This window comes from Gekko japonicus, unplaced genomic scaffold, assembly GCF_001447785.1.
Source record: "Gekko japonicus isolate JY-2015 unplaced genomic scaffold, Gekko_japonicus_V1.1 scaffold641, whole genome shotgun sequence".
Lineage (NCBI taxonomy): Eukaryota > Metazoa > Chordata > Lepidosauria > Squamata > Gekkonidae > Gekko > Gekko japonicus.
The window spans coordinates 309,311-326,054 of NW_015177027.1; the positions used below are offsets into that span (position 1 = coordinate 309,311).

At 48.8% G+C, this 16,744-nt stretch overlaps 1 protein-coding gene across 1 annotated transcript in view; it reads left to right on the forward strand.

Annotated features, from left to right (window-relative positions):
* The window catches only part of LOC107124377 (probable G-protein coupled receptor 33), a 15,828-nt gene extending 5,279 nt beyond the window's left edge, over positions 1–10,549 (forward strand). The window contains exon 2 of the mRNA XM_015427841.1: positions 9,519–10,549. Within this exon, the coding sequence (XP_015283327.1) occupies positions 9,519–10,549 (1,031 nt within the window). The remainder of the gene's footprint in view (positions 1–9,518) is intronic.
* The last annotated feature ends 6,195 nt before the right edge of the window (positions 10,550–16,744 follow it).

The window sequence follows — 16,744 nt, forward strand, 5'->3', positions numbered from 1 at the left end:
GGAGGAGGAGGAGGAGGAGGAGGAGGAGGAGGAGGAGATTGGATTTATATCCCACCCTTCACAACCCAAAGGTGTCTCAGAGTGGCTTACAAACTCCTTTCCCTTCCCCTCCTCACAACAGACACCCTGTGAGGCTGAGAGAGCTCTTGACAGAAACTGCTCTTTTTCAAGAACAGCTCTTATCAGAACTACGGCTTCCCCAAGGTCATCCAGACAGGTGCAAGTGGAGGAGTGGGGAATCAAACCTGGTTCTCCCAGATTAAAGTCCGTACACTTAACCACTACACCAAACCATTACACCATAGCAGTTTGTGCTCTGACCTCTGCACTACACTTCCCTTGCAGTAGTCTCATGAGTGCCCAAGTAATAGGATGTTCCCACCGGTCATTTCCCCACATTGTTTGTTGCAATACTGCGATCTGGCAACTCGGGGGCGGAGCTGGGATGAACTTTCATTTTTGTTTGCAATCTGTTTCCTTCACCCATTCTTGTGCCCACTTTCAGAATCAGAAGAGCTGACTGTTCAAGATACTTGCCGTCAGATGATACCGCCGTTTTGAACGTGGGCAAAGTCATTCAAAGCTCCCCACGGAGTTTCCAGAAGGGATTTGAGGATTTGCAGCACAAAGAGACTCTCTCTGGTCCTTGCTGCATTTCCCTGCCACCCAGTGTTCGAGTTGAGGCAATTTAAGTCCACTGCAAAACAGCATCCAAATAACCCGGGCCAACTGCAGGCTGAAAACGGGCTGACAGCTGAAGGGAGGTAAAGTAATGCAGAATGCGGGGGGAACCCAGAATAAAAAGAAGGTTGAAATTGATTTCAGTGCAAAAGGGGGGGGAACGACACTGGATCAAAAAGGAGGTTGAATTTGATTTTAGTGCAGAATTGCTTGGAGGTCACCGTGGTGAACATGGATTAAAAGGAGAATACAGAAAGAGCCTCTGGCAGTTTTGGCTGTGTCCAGATAGGTTCTCAGAAGATCGAAATGCTGTTATCAGTTCTTGCATTGCTGTAGTGTCTGCTCCAGCAGGTTTTTCACAGTGCTTCGGAAACCTTTAAAACCTGTCTGATGAGAGCGCACAGCAGAACAGGACAAAACAGAGATGTGTTACAGCAGTCAAAACCAGCTCCACTGCCAACTCTTGGAAACATTTGTCTGGTTGATGTCTAATTTGCAAAAGGAGCCCCGCTCTGGAGGTTTCTTTTGAATTTTCTCAGCTATGGAGTCTCTAACAGAATTCTTTTTCCCCTTTGCAAGGAGAAGGTCTCCTTCTGGCCACTGAATGACCTCAGGTTCTTTCTTTTTTTTTGACAATGTGGTGGTGATCCGTTCAGAACCTACGAGATTGCAGCAAATCAGGAGAGTTGGGTAGGATTACTCTTCTGGTTTCTAATCAGCGGGAGACCCTATTGTTATGTGGGTGGGGGGGTTGGTAGCATTCCAGCAGGTCACCTGTGGTCCTTTCCAGGGGTCGTTTTGTAGAAAAAGAGCTAGGGGAACTCATTAGCATAACTCATTAGCATATGCCACACCCCCTGACATCAGGGGCCCGGCGGTGGACCTGCAAGGCCAGCGGGAGTGAGAGGAAGCCCCACCAAGGCCCTCCCTGGCCCCAGGCAGGCAGGGGTGGGGAGAGGCGGGGAGGAAGCAACTTACCCTCCCTCTTCTCCTGCCTCCTCCTGGCTGAATGAGGGCCGGAAGTGGGGCGGCTGGAAGCAGGGGGCAGGGCTTCATCGTGTGCCCCGCCCCCCACACCTCACCCGGGGGAACTGCGTTCCCCCACGATCCCCCCCGAAATGACCTCTGGTCCTTTCCACATTTGCCTGCCAGTCCAGCTTTTCTCAGTGTTCGAGTCGACGCCATTTAAGTCCACTGCAAAACAGCACCCAAATAACCCGGGGCAACAGCAGGCTGAAACTCGGCTGACCACTGTAGGGAAGTAATGTTATGCAGAATGGGGGGGACCCAGAATAAAAAGAAGGTTGAACTCGATTTTAGTGCGGGGGGGGGAGAGACCTGGATTAAAAAGAAGGTTGAATTCAATTTTAGTGCAGAATTGCTTGGAGGACCCCATGGTGAACATGGATTAAAAGGAGAGTGCAGCAAGGGCCATTGTCTCTCCTAGCAAAATAAGGACAAGACATGGAACCTAATGAATTCATGGTAGCGTAAGTCCCAGTTTGATGTAGTGGTTAAAACCAGCAGACACTAATCTGGAGAACTGGGTTTGATTACCCACTCCTCCACATGCAGCCAGCTGGGTGACCTTGGATCAGTCACAGTTCTCTCAGAGCTGTTCTCTCAAGAGCAATTCTCTCAGAGCTTTCTCAGCCCCACCTACCTCACAGGGTGTCTGTTGTGGGGAGGGGAAGGGAAAGGAGATTGTGAGCCGCTCTGAGACTCCTTTGGGTAATGAAGGGCGGGGTATAAATCCAATCTCCTCCTCCTCCTCCTCCTCCTCCTCCTCTTCTTCTTCTGCTGCTGTTGTCTGGGGCAGTGATACTCTGTATTCTTGGTGTTTGGGGGGCAACAGTGAGAGGGCTTCTGGAGTTCAGGCCCTGCTGATGGACCTCCTGATGGCACCCAGGTTTTGACCACTATGTGACACAGAGTGTTGGAATGGATGGCCTTTTTGTCAGATCTAACATGGCTTCTCTTCTGTTCTGATTTCTGTTGCAAAGAGAAGCAATGCGTCCGGTTTTAAACCATGTAGGGTTGCTAGCTCTGGGTTGGGAAATATCTGGAGATTTTGGGGGTGGAGCCTGAGAAGGGTGGGGGTTGGGGAGGGGAGGGACTTCAGTGAGGTATAATGCCATAAAGTCCACCTTCCAAAGCAACTATTTTCTCCAGGTGAACCTATCTTTGTTGCCTGGAGTTCATTTGGAATAGTGGGAGATCTCCAGTCACCACTTGAAGGTTGTGTTACCCTATGTGGTTGTGAGGGTCTCCTGAGTATGTTGTGGAATTTAGCAAGGAGACCCAAACAATGCGAGAGGAGGGCAAGCAAGCAGGATCTCCACCTATGTATACAAAGATTTTCCCCTTAGAGAACTCTCAAAACGAACCAGGCCGTGATAAATGAGGAGGTTTTTACTGAAGAAAATTAAAGAATAAAATCAAACTTATTGATTGAAGAGTACTCTATAAACATACATACAAGTTCAGAAAATAAAGGTGGTAGCTTATAAAGACAGAGAAGGGAACTTATTCTTATGGGACTATATTTACCCATCCAAAGAATCAGAGATCTGAAGAGAAGGATGAGTGGGATGAAAAGGGAATTAGATAAGCATATGGAGCAGAGGTCCATCAGTGGCTATTAGCCACAAGGTATAGATAGGGGCTCTGGGGCAAGTGATGCTCTGTCTTCTTGGTGCTTGGGGGGGGGTCAACAGTGGGAGGGCTTCTAATGTCCTGGCCCCACTGGTGGACCTCCTGATGGCACTGGTATTTCTGGCCACTGTGTGACACAGAGTGTTGGACAGGATGGGCCTTTGGCCTGATCCAACATTGGCGTCTCTTATGTTCTTATGTTCTTAACCAGCATCTCACTCAAGGAAGGAAGTGTACCCAACCTCACGTTGGGGGTGTAAGTCAGTGGACGTTCAAACACACACACCTGGGGTGGAGAAACTAATTTTCCTTCTGTCTGGTTCAGATCAGGACATTTCCTATAGAGTGGCACCGTTTGCCATGGCAGCTAAAAAAATACAGACAAGAGCTGTGTCCGAAGGTGGAAAGATTTATATCGTATAGAGTGAAAGTGTTTATGAGTTTTTAATGCGTCTTTATGAGCTTTTCACATAATGTTCTTGGTTTTTGCTGCCATTGCCTATATTCTCCTCCGTGGGTTCTGGCTGTAATGGGCTTTGGCCTTATGCAGTAACTGCTATGCTCTACGCGCTTCGTGAAAAACAGTCTGCTGGGCCGGGTATCTAATTGCCATGAATGGACTTGGCCGAGAGTGGTAGGCCCAGAGCTGGTAGGCCCTGCTAGCCCAATCCCATCAGATCTCTGAAGCTAAGCAAGGGGTCAGCTCTGGTTAGTACTTGGATGGGAGACCATCAAGGAGGTTCAAGGTGGCTATGCCACAGGAGGTGGCAGCGGCTACAAGCATGGACAGCTTCAAGAGGGAACTGGGTAAACATATGGAGCGGAGGTCCATCAGTGGCTATTGGCCACAGGGTATAGATAGGAGCTCTCAGTCTGGGGCAAGTGACACTCTATATTCTTGGTGCTTGGGGGGGGGCAACAGTGGGAGGGCTTCTAGTGTCCTCGCCCCACTGCTGGACCTCCTGGTGGCACCTGGTATTTTTGGCCACTGTGTGACACAGAGTGTTGGACTAGATGGGTCATTGGCATGATCCAACACTGGCTTCTCTTATGTCCTTATGTTTTTATGCAGAGGCAGGCAATGGCAAATGACCGCTGAATGTCTCTTGCTTTTAACACCCTATGGGGTGCCCTGACCTGCATAGCCCAAGCAAGCCCAATCTCGTCAGATCTTGGAAGCTTAGCAGGGTCCACTCTGGCAAGTACTTAGGTGGGAGACCTCCCGAAATGCCAGAGATGGGAGGCGGGGGCAGGCTTTATTCAGCTACCTTTCTGAATATCCTCCAGCCCCCGAGTAGGGGTCAGTCGCCAGAGGTCTCCATGACTTCCAGCTGCACACGCAGTCTGTCACCAGTCATCACCATGACATCCAGGCACGTGCGCACGCGCGCACACATGCACACACACATGTGCATATGAAAAATACAAAAAAAAAAAAAAACCAGGGGTTGTAAAATGGGGTTACAAGTCAGCTGAGACTTGACAGCACTTTCCATCACCACCCAAGAATGTTAGCCCATGCAAGAGCCAGACCTAAGACAGAAGAAGACAGTCCAATGATAGCTCTGTCAGTTTCCCAAAAGAGGTGACACATCCCATATGAGGGGAAGGTAATATGTATTAAGAAAGAACAAGTCTCTGGAAAGGCGGCATGCAGGAAGTTCTCAATAAGTAGCTGTGGCCCTGTTCAGCAGTTACCAGTGATGCTCTCTCCCTCTCTCCCTCTCGCTCTCTTTCATGTACAATCCATGTAGAATGCACACCTGGTTTTTCTTTGTATGTTTATTGAATAATTCTCATGCTACGTTCAATGTATGTACAGCTGAACCTGTGATTCAAGCCTCACATTCATCCAGGTGCCGGGCCCCGGTTTCATTTGTCAAGTGAACACACACTGACTCTTTCATGCAAACAGATGTACGAGTGTACCGGCAGGATATAAGTGCATTCCTTGTCACATGTGAACGAGGCTAGTGTTACATCTGGAAGAGACTGCGCTGGAAGACACAAAGGGCGGTGGTGTCCTTTTAAATGTTTGTAATCATTTTAAAAAATCTTTATATATGGTTTGCTTTTGAGCTTTGTGATCTGCTTTGAGTCTCCATTTTAAAAAGTGGGTCTGGAAGATGAGTCCCCTGGGGGGGCGCAAGATCTCCCTCCCCAGCAGTGTTCCCTCTAAGCTGAGTTAGTGTGAGTCAGCTCATAGTTTTTCAGCTTCCAGCTCACAGATTTTTGTCTTAGCTCAGCACGGATGGCTCCAGAGCAAACGAATCGCTCGCTCACAACTTTAATGCCAGTAGCTCACAAAGTAGAATTTTTGCTCACAAGACTCCGCAGCTTAGAGGGAACATTGCTCCCCAGATCTGGGATCTGAGGTGAGACAGTGGATCTGCTTTGCTTCCACCTGTATATTTGTAAAGAAAGAAGACATTACAAAAACGTGTAAGTCTTCAGTGCTCCTTCTCCTCCAGAGAAGCCCTCCCTTCTGCAAGTACTGCTATCTTTGGGTGGGAGTGGCGACCCGAAAATTCAGCGAGAGCTCGATAAATGGGATTCAGCCATGGAGGGACTGAAGCAGCTGCTCTCTCACTGTGACGTTTTCCGCAGTGTCGAGTTTTACCCTGCCTGCTCTTCTATTCATCCACGGATTTCCCAGATTTCTGCAGGTGATTTCTCCCTCCCAGGTGCTACAATACAGGTTCTCCCCTCTTGGTGCATGACATCCGAATATTCTGTTTCCAGGGATTCCCATGCTGCGCCGGAAGAGGGGGGAAACTGCGTTTTTGCGCCTGGGAGGAAGAAATCATCTGGGGAAATGAGGGAAATCCACAGATGAATAGAAGAGCAGGCAGGGAGAAATTTGACACTGCGGAAAACTCCCCCACTCTGAACAAGCTGGGAATAAGCTGCCCGCTGCAGCAGTATGTGGTCACCCCAAGATGAGAGTTGCCCGTTTCCGAGTGGAGGTGATGGAGATCCATTCTTCTTGAGAAAATGGCAGCGTTGGAGGGCAAACCACAGCAAAAGGACTCCACCGAAGTCCCTCCCTTCCCCGAACTCCATGCTCCTGAGGCTCCACCCCCAAATCTCCAGGAATGTCTCAGTCTGGAGCTGGCAACTGTGATGGGGGGCAGTTTTAAAGTGTGGGCAATGAGGTCTTCTGAGCATGCAGTTGCTCATATTTGGCCACTTTGGGTCACCCGTGCTGGTCAGCTGACCTTTCAAGGACGCTTTGCCACCATTTCTGATCTTCTTTGCAACATAAACCCGTTCGCTCAGTTTGCTTCCTTACCAGCGGACTGGAAAGTTACAAAGGGTGGTGGTGGTGGCAGTGGGGAGAGAACCAGGAAAATTGCACACTGCGAGGCCTGATGTTTGCTATTCACACAAGTTCCCAACCATGGATCATGAACCCGAAAAGCAGAGCAGGGTTACCTTCACAGTCAAACTCCAGTCTCTAGGCCAAAATACAAGATACGCCCAACATGCGCTGGGTCAATTCCCCTTAGAGATGCCAGCCTCCAGGTGGGACCTGGGGATCCCCTGGAATTACAGCTCCAGACTACAGAGATCAGCTCACCTGGAGAAAATGGATGCTTTGGAGGGCGGACTCTGTGGCATTGTACCCCACTGAAGTCCCTTTCCTCTCCAGGCTCCACCCCCTAATCTGTTACATAGTGATGTCACATTGGCCCTGATAAGGCGATTTTACATGTACTCTTAGGACCTAAACTGGAAGGCACATATTGGCACTATTACTATCTCCAGTGTATGTAACTGCTTCTGACACAAGGCCAGATACATTTGTGGCCCCACAAACAAAAATGTGTTTGTCTCCCATTCAATTACAGATTGGAACATCCCACTTTTGGTTCTGTATCAATTGGTTACTGCCTTATGAGTGTAACAAGGGCTTTGTTGCGTGTACTATTTGGCCTCTGACGAAGGATCTTGTGGGCCGAATCGTGTCAGGTCATATGTGGTTCCATTTGTGCATTTGTCCACTTTGGTTATTTTATGAGGCTTTACTTGGGTCCCTACAAGGCTTTTATATGGTTTTTTGGGGGGGTGGGGGGGAACCATGTGTACTTTTCACTATGCCTGTGGATGTTTTTTGACTTTTGTCCCTTTACTAGTTTTCTAAACATCCTCTGGAGGTCCATCCCCAAATCTCCAGGAGTTCCCTTAGAACTCTACATGCCCTCCCCCCCATTCCCTGCCGGTGGCCAAAGGGGACCTGGCAACCAAAATTCGCCTTAGATCACATGGTGGATTCTATGGAGTCATATCCCCTCTGGGGCTCCCTCCACCCCTCAGACTTCAGCATCCACAAGTAAAATTGCCTCCAAATCTCCATGAATTTCCCCAAGCTGGAGTTGGCAGCCCTAATTTACCTCCCCCTAAGATCTGCCTGCATATTTGGCAGTAAAGCAAAGGCACCGTTAAGTCACCTGTTCTGTCTCACCCAAAGGAAACTAAAAGTTGCCTCCTTGTTCTGGGAAATGATGATTTCCTGTGAAAGTGAAGAGGTTCTTAAAACATCTAAGAAAAAGGAACTGGTGTGGCATTTGCAGAAGAGCCATTTTTAGAAAGAGTCAGCGTGGTTGGCGTAGTCTTCCCCCTCTTATTACCTTTGATTCAGACATCTGAAAATCGAGAGGGGGACCATTTCTAAGCAGGTAGTTTGAATCTGCCAGTTGAGTGGGGCATATTCTGAGAGACCGGAGGAGAGGAGAAGAAGTACTTGGGACTCGACTGACCCAGACACTGGTCATGACCTCGAAAGGTGAGACAGAGAAGGGTGGGTGTTGGGACCTCAAGGTTTTGGGCTGAGTGAAGTCTTCTAGCAAAGGGCTATGAATGGCCAGATGTACAGCTGTCTTGTGAGCTCATCTCTCAGATGGGCTTTCATCGCTAGAATGGAGAAGTTAAAGTCAGACCGTAAAGGTCTGGATCCCCAACTGTGTTGTGGCATGCAAATGTCAGCTGCTGTGCAATTTCTTTTCCTCTTTGTGACTAGAAAAGGGGGCAGAGAGAACCAGAAAATGATGGAGAGGGAAGAGGTTGAAACAGACCCTGCTAGCTTGGTGGTGGAAAGTAGGGAGGGGCACCAACAGCAGAAATGCAGTTCAGTTCGGTTCAGAACCACGAGCCAAAGCGAACCAGAAGGTTCACTGGCGAACTGAAATAGTTTGTAGTTTGCAGCCCCCAGCAAACCCCATTAAAGTGACTGCAGTCCCTTTAAATGAGGTTTGCAGAAAGCCGCAAAACCAGCTGAGTGGCAGGGGGCAGCCTTGTACGGTTCCTTTAGCTCAAAAGAGGCTCTATCCATGAACTTCTACAAACTGCTTTAAAAATTTTGTGACGGGTTCGCAAACCATGAACAGGGCAAAGTTCACTACAGGTTTGCTTCCCGGTTCAGTTTGTGCCCATCCCTAGTGGAAAGTGCCGTCAAATCACAGCTGACTGGAGTTTTCAAAGAAAGAGATGAACAGAGGTGGTTTGCCATTGCCTGCCTCCGTATAGGGACCCTGAACTTCCTTGATGTTCTCCCATCCAAGTACGTAGCAGGGTCAACCTTACTTAGCTCCTGGGATGTCATGAGATTGGGCTAGCCTGTGTCAAGCAAGTCAACTTAGATAAGACACATTTATGGAAGACAATCCTATGAATACTTTGCAAGTGGAACTTCCATGACCAGAGGCAGCGTATTTCTGATTACCAGACTCTTGGAATCACACGAAACATGACATGTGAAGCTGCCTTGTCCTGAATCACACTCTTGGTCCATCAAGGTCTGGTGGTGGTCAGACTGGTGGTCAGACTGGTGGCTTGGAGCGATATGGTGCCGCCTCTAATTGTAGCGCTTTGAGGTATTGTGGGGCATACCAAGCAGACAGCACACCCTGCTGTTGGTCACAAGTACAACTGGGGAACAGCTGAAAGATATAACTAACATCTGAGGTAACATCATTTGGATTCACATGCATGCTGCTTATTTTTCATGCACCCTCTTTCTTTATTTATTAGCATGGTGCACAGTGCATAAACATGACTGAAATCTTACGTTTCCTTTCACACCCACCCAGAAATTCTCTGCCTCTAATTGCGTCTCGTCTCTTCTTCCCTCCTCTATTCTCTCTTTCCATCGCATCCTGAATCTCCTTTCCATCTTTCCTCAGGAAACATGTCTATCCTTTGGGGGAATGCCTCAGCCACAAGAACGAATGGCAGCCTCTCTACAACCGACATAACTCCCACAAACCTGGCCCTTGCCACCTTCATCTTAGTATCCTTCCTGGTGGGGACATCGATCAACGGGCTCTTCCTTTGGATACTAGGAGTGAAGATGAAGAGAACAGTGAATACCCTCTGGTTCCTCCATCTGATTTTCATTTACTTCAGCGCCTGCTTGGTCCTACTTTTCTTTGCTATCACCCACTTCCTCAACTCCCACTGGGTCTTTGGCAGAATTCTGTGCAAGGTCATCAACTCCCTCGCTTCACTGGGGATATTCACCTCAGTATTTCTCCTCACCATCATCAGCCTGGACCGCTACCTCCTCATCCGCCACCCTATCTGGTCCCAGCATAACCGCACCGTTTCCCGGGCACGATGGGTGACTGCAGGAGCGTGGCTCACTTCCCTCACTCTGACCGCTCCCTACCTGGCTTTCAGGGAGCCGCGAGTAGTAGAGAATGGCAGAATCGATTGTCTCTACAATTATGCTCTCTCCAATGACTGGGATGGTCATGGAATGGATGCCCTGAGGGATCACGTTCACTTGGCTCTCTTTGTGGTTCAGTTCCTGCTGGGTTTCTTGGTTCCCTTCTGCATTATCATGGGTTGCTACTGTGGGATGGGATGGGAAATGAAGAAGAAAGGGTTGACAAAGAACAGGAAGCCTTTCAGAGTCTTGGTGGTTGCCGTGGCCTCCTTCTTCATCTGCTGGCTTCCCTACCACCTCTACTTTGCTTTGCTTTTGCTTCCAGGCATGCCTGAAGTAGTATTACGAGTTCTGTATATCTTTGGGGCAATTGGGGTGTGTTTCAATATTTGTTTCACCCCCGTTCTCTATCTTTTTGTTGGGGAGAAATTCCAGCAAGTCTTCAAGATGTCCCTTGTAGTTCTGTTCAACAAAAGTTTTGCGAATGTTTTCTTCGTATCCGAGGAAGACGATAACACAGGAGTGACCCCAGACCCGTGCCAATAGCAGAATGGGGCTAAACATCAGAGAGTGACCTACCCTCGCTTGGATCACACCAAGAGAAAGAAGGTTCTTATACCCTTCAAAGGTGTCTCCCCCTTCCTAATTTTGAGTCCAGTGGCACCTTTAAGGCCAACAAAGGTTTATTCGTGGTATTGCATGCACACTTTTTCAAATACATTGGAACGGAAGGTAACAGTTCAAACTTATAGATAATCTGAACAGCAAATTAGCATGTAACATGGTGAAGATGTTTTAAGATATTTAAACACAAAACTAAATAACAAGCTAAGGTTATAAGGATACCAGGTATTTTGATTTAATTAAGGGAGCAAAAACAGTGAGGCAATAAATATGTCAAAATAGGATGCATGCCATGCCATGAATAAACCTTTGTTGGTCTTAAAGGTGCCACTGGACTCAACATTTCTTCTACTGCTTCAGACCAACATGGCTACCTGCCTGGATTTATCTTCCTTCCTAAGTATGCAAAGATTTCTACTCAGAGAAGTCACATGGATGGATTTTCAGGCTCTAGTCTACAAAATACAATCACAGTGAGGAGAAATCCGGTGTGAAACAACCAATTGATCAGCCATCCCCTGAAGCGGAGAGGGCCATTGACTGCTACAAATCCAGACAGTTTCCTTAACATCATGAATTGGCGTTATTGTGTCTGAAACCACTGTGCTCAAGCATTCTTTGCCATGTGTGAGTGATCTGAAAGTGTTGGGCAGCTTTTTCATTTGCTTTGTCACTAATTGTTACTTAGCCGGACTTCTGGTTTTGGCGGCGCGAATAGCGGTCGCACTCTCAGGATGCTCCCGGAGTCGATTCACCCACACACGGCCGAGGGGGGATCCACACAAGCGGAGACCCTAAGGAGCCTTAGGCAAAGGCTCCGAACCAGGGGGCGCACCGGGGAAGTGCCTCTTTACCGGCCCATTGGTTGGAAATTGAGGCTCGCCCCATGCCCCAGAGGCCCCGCCGCGGCAGTGCCCCGCATGGGGACTAGCAACGCCACCGGACTTTGCAGAGTGATGAAGCAAAAAACGTTTAAAAGTGAAAGTGAATGGCTGCAAACTGTGAGTTGTCGATTGAAAGCGCGGGAAAAGATACAAGCGCATTCCCCCCCTATCGAAAGAGCGCATGGGTGGGGGGGTGGAAAGCCCCCCCTGATTTGACCGGGACTGTAAATGGAGTGGGGGGAGTGAAAATTTAAAGAAGTAAAGTTACCTTTTGGGGAATCTGTTAAAGCGAAGAAAAGGGATTGTTTCCCAAGCAGTGCGGCACAGACTTTATAAAAGTAAACAAACAGCCAAGATGTTGGGGCTGAGAAAGGACAAGGAGAAGGAAAAGCAAGCGAAGAAGCTGATAGTAACTTCCGGTCCCAGCTCCCGCCTTTCCGGCACGGCTGTCAATCATCAAAAGAGTGAGATGCTTTGCCCTCTGCTGGATCAGATGCAGAAAATCAGCCAAACTTTAGTGAACATGGAAAGTGTTCTCAGCAGTCAGCAGACACAGTTAACGGATACAGCCAAGAAAAGGGAGGCGATTGCAAAGAAATGTCTGGTATCAACAGAAGATACACAGAAAATCAAGAAGAAGGTCAATAAAATGGAAAAGAAGCAAGAAATGCAAGAAAATAAATTACTAATGTTGCAAATGGAAAAATCGACCACTCACGGTGGAAGCTATGGACTGTAGTAATACTCATAAAAGATTAATATACTAATTTACTCATCACTCGACACTTTTCTTACTCCCTCTATATACCCTCCCTCTTTTCTGAAAATTTAAAGCAATAAAATTCTCTCCTTTTGAGGAGAGTTTATTAAAAAAAAACTAATTGTTGCTTAGCCAATCGATGCTTTTGGTAGATCCAGGTGAACCTTCATGTTTGAGAGGAGACAGATGGAGCGTAACAACAGCGTCTCAGGTAATTAATTACTCTTAGCACTCCACAATTAAGAATGATACATTTACACATCTATCTCCAGTTCTGACACATTTATCGCTTCACTGCCCCCCCCCCCCGGAATTAAATCCAAACAATGGGGACCTTATAAACTTAGCTTGTTATTCCTGTTTGCATCTCTTAAAACATCTTCACTGTGTTGTATGTTAATTTGCTGCTCAACCTCTGCCTTATATGTAAGATAAAGGTAAAGGTTTCCCTTGCTCGAAAGCCAGTCGAATCCGACTCTAGGGTTGCGGTGCTCATCTCCATTTCAAAGTCGAAGAGCCAGCGCTGTCTGAAGACATTTCCGTGGTCATGCGGACAGCATGACTAAACACCGAGGCGCACGGGACGCTGTTCCCTTCCCACCGAAGTGGTACCTATTTATCTACTTGCAATTTCTTGCTTTCGAACTGCTAGGTTGGTTATGTATGGACTGGTAAATTCCATTTCATTGTATCTGAGGAAGTGTGCATGCACACGAAAACTCATACCTTGAATAAAACTTTGTTGGTCTTAAAGGTGCCACTGGACTTCGACTTTGTTCTGATGCTCTTGATGTCATCTGACTGTATAAGTCGAGAGGGATCTGGTGGTGGTAGAAAGTGCTGTCATGTCGCAGCTGACTTATGGCATCCCCTCTTGGGTTTCCAAGGCAGGAGATGCTCAGAGGTGGCCTGCCATTGCCTGCCAATATGAAGCCACCCAGGACTTCCTTGGTGGTCTCCCATCCAAGTACTGACCGGATTAGGACTTGGATGGGAAACCACCAAGGAAGTCCAGGGCTGACCTGATTAGTAACTTCCAGACCTCCTTCTTTGGAGGTTTTCACACAGAAGCTAAATGGCCATCTGTCAGCAATGCTGATTCTGTGAACTGTTAGCCAAATTGCTCTATTATTTAATAAAGATGGGGCTCAAAGCGATGTACAGTTACTCAATATAGACAAGGGACTAACAATGTTTGTAGGGGATAGGGAAGACAACATATATACATATATATAGTGCAAGTTGATGATGTAGAGCGTGACAGACCCACGGACGTAATTGTGGCTGTGAGGACAAGAGGGAGCAGCAGAGTCAGGGCTCTAGTCGGGGGGGGGCTCTCAGGTACGGAGCTCCGGAAGAGAACCTCTAGGGGGTGGGGCGGTCACGTGGTGAAGCCCCGCCCCCTTCTTTACCCCGCCCTCTGCTTCGATCCTCATTCCGTTTGGGAATGAGGATGAAGCAGGAGGGTAAGTAGCCGGGCCTTCTGACACACTTCCAGTGATGTCAGGGGGTGTGGCCTTCTGTCACTTCCGGTGATGTCAGGGGGCGTGGCATATGCAAATAAGTTATGCTAATGAGTTATGCTAATGAGCTCTGGCAGCTCTTTTTCTACAACAAGACCCCTGTATATATATTCATTTTAATTGCACGCGCCGTCACTGCCCGGTGTAGACGTCTTCTAGCTTGGCTCCGTCGTTTCCCGCACGGCTGCTTGTCGGCCAGGCTTCAGGACCCGTATGTCAATCGCCACACTGCCACCGCCTGGCCGGAACACACTGCCACCGCCTGGCTGCCTGGGAGAACCGGGTTTGATTCACCACTCCTCCACTTGCACCTGCTGATGTGACCTTGGGTCAGTCACAAGCTCTGGCACAGCTGTTCTTGAAAAAGAGCAGTTTGTGTCAGAGTTCTCTCAGCCCCACCCACCTCACAGGGTGTTTGTTGTGGGGAGGGGAGGGGAGGGAAAGGAGTTTTTAAGCTGCTCTGAGACTCCAAGTGAAGGGCGGGATATAAATCCAATCTCCTCCTCCTCCTCCTTCTCCTCCTGCATTGCAGGGATTCTTTCGTAGCCGAGAAGCCGTTTCGCCTTCCAAGCCTTGACCAGGACGTTTGACCATCAGCTAACACTCTCTCACAAGGGAGATTGGCGTGCCAACCCTCTCTAAGGAGTGGTTCCCATTTTATCTACTCGTCGAAGCTTTCGAATCGCTGGGTGGACGATGAGCTGGGGACAACAGGCTGGCTGCTCACACCAGCACGGGGCTTGAACTAACACAGTTCAGATAGATAAGGAGGGCTTGGTGCTTGTGGCTGGTGTGAAGAAATTTCACAACTTTCTTTATGGGAGGCCTTTTGTGATGGCCATGGACCACAAGCCACTCCTTGGGATTTTCGCGCCTGACTGGCAAACTCCCAACGTACCGTCAGCCAGGATGTTGCGCTGGACAGTGTTCTTTCAGTGTATGACTATGTCCTGGAACACCGGCCTGGCAAGAACATGGGGCATGCTGACGCCCTCAGCCGCTGTCCCCTACCAGACCTGGACTCTGACCCTGCACCGGCTTTTGAGGTAATGACCCTCGAGGAACTGACCAAGCTTCAGGGTCCGTTTCAGGGACAAATATTTCTAATTATTGTTGATGCCTATTCCAAATGGCTTGAAGTAGTTCCTACTTCAAAAATGACTGCGCTGACGGTGATCAATACGCTGCACCGCATTTTCGCCACACACGGGTTGCCAGACACTCTTGTGTCCGATAACGGGACCTGTTTTACCGCCACAGAATTCAAGGACTTCTTGGCGGCAAACTTAATTCAGCACAGCACATCCGCACCATTCCACCCGGCAACCAACGGGCAGGCCGAAAGAATGGTGCGGACCACAAAGGAAGCACTCAGCCGCCTGGTGCAGGGGAACTGGAGCCAGAAGGGGGCGTCGTTCCTCCTGCACCAGCACGTCATGCCACACTCCGTGATAGGGTGGAGCCCGGCCGAAATGCTTATGGGTCGGCGTCTGACTACACTGTTAGATCGTATGCACCCAGACTTGACCACAACCTGGCCACCGCACAGTGAGTCCACAGACCAACCCAGGGTTTTTGTCGAAGGTGAAAATGTGTATGCCAGAAACTATGGAAGTGGGCACAAATGGTTACCTGCAATTGTAACTCATGTTTTGGGATCCCGCCATTATATTGTATGTATTACTGATGGTCATATTATGAAGCACCATGTTGACCAGTTGAGCAAATGGTGGGCTGACTCAGTCCCTGATTCCCTTCCACAGGTGACTGACATACCTGACTCGGACAGTCAGGTAGAGTCTCCAGACTCCGAACAGGCTGAGGACTTCCAAGCAATGGAATCCCCAGGCATAGTCAAGGGCGAGGAGAGCCACAACTATGGACTCAGGCCATGGACTCTCAGTCCCATTAGGGATCAGGCTGAACCCACTAACAGGGAGCTCAAAGCTCTTCTTCCTACCCCACCAACAGAAAGAGTAAGACGATCCCAACATGTTAAGCAGCGTCCTGCTTACTTAAAAGACTACGTCTGCTCAAGGGTTGTCTCATCTTAGTGGGGAGGATTGTTATGTATGGAATGGAATGTATGTATGTATTGAGCTTGAGTCTGATGCAAGGTATTGTAAACCGACCTATCAGAACCAGGGAAGTTCTGGAGGGAAGCAAACTGAGTGGTCTTCATGTACTAAATATGATTGGCTGTTATCTGACATGTGGGCGTGGCTTGCCAAGCCCGGACTGTTTAAAAAGGAGCCTGTTGCTCTGTTGTTTGTCTCGTTCTGGTTCTTCTGACATTGTTCAATAAAGCTGTTATCACTGTTCACCTGGTGCCTCGACTCTCGTATCTAACAGAAGGAAAGAGGGGGGGGTAGAGAGAAGGAACGAAGGAAAGAAAGAGTGAAAGAAAGAGAAGGAAAGAAGGAAGGAAAGAGGAAAAGAAAGAGTGAAAGAAAGAGAAGGAAAGAAGGAAGGAAAGAGGAAAAGAAAGAGTGAAAGAAAGAGAAGGAAAGAAGGAAGGAAAGAGGAAAAGAAAGAGTGAAAGAAAGAGAAGGAAAGAAGGAAGGAAAGAGGAAAAGAAAGAGTGAAAGACTCCCCCAATCAAGCCTCCGCCGCCGCCACCCCCGCAGATCCCTCACTTACCCCACTCCGGTGCTGGCCCAGGGAGGTTACGGGGAGCGTCTTCTGGTCTCCCCCAGGCCACAGTGCTCTGGCGCTGGCCCGGGGAGGTAGCAACGGGCCTCCTCCAGCCTCCTCAGGGCCGCAGCGCTCCGATGCGGGCCCTGGCAAAGCACAACGAGCCTCCTCAGGCCTCCATGGGGCCACAGCGCTCCAGCACGGGCCCCAGAAAGGCAGTGACAGGCCTCCTTGAGCCTTCCTGGGGCAGCAGCGCTCCAGCACGGGCCCCAGAAAGGCAGTGACAGGCCTCCTTGAGCCTTCCTGGGGCAGCAGC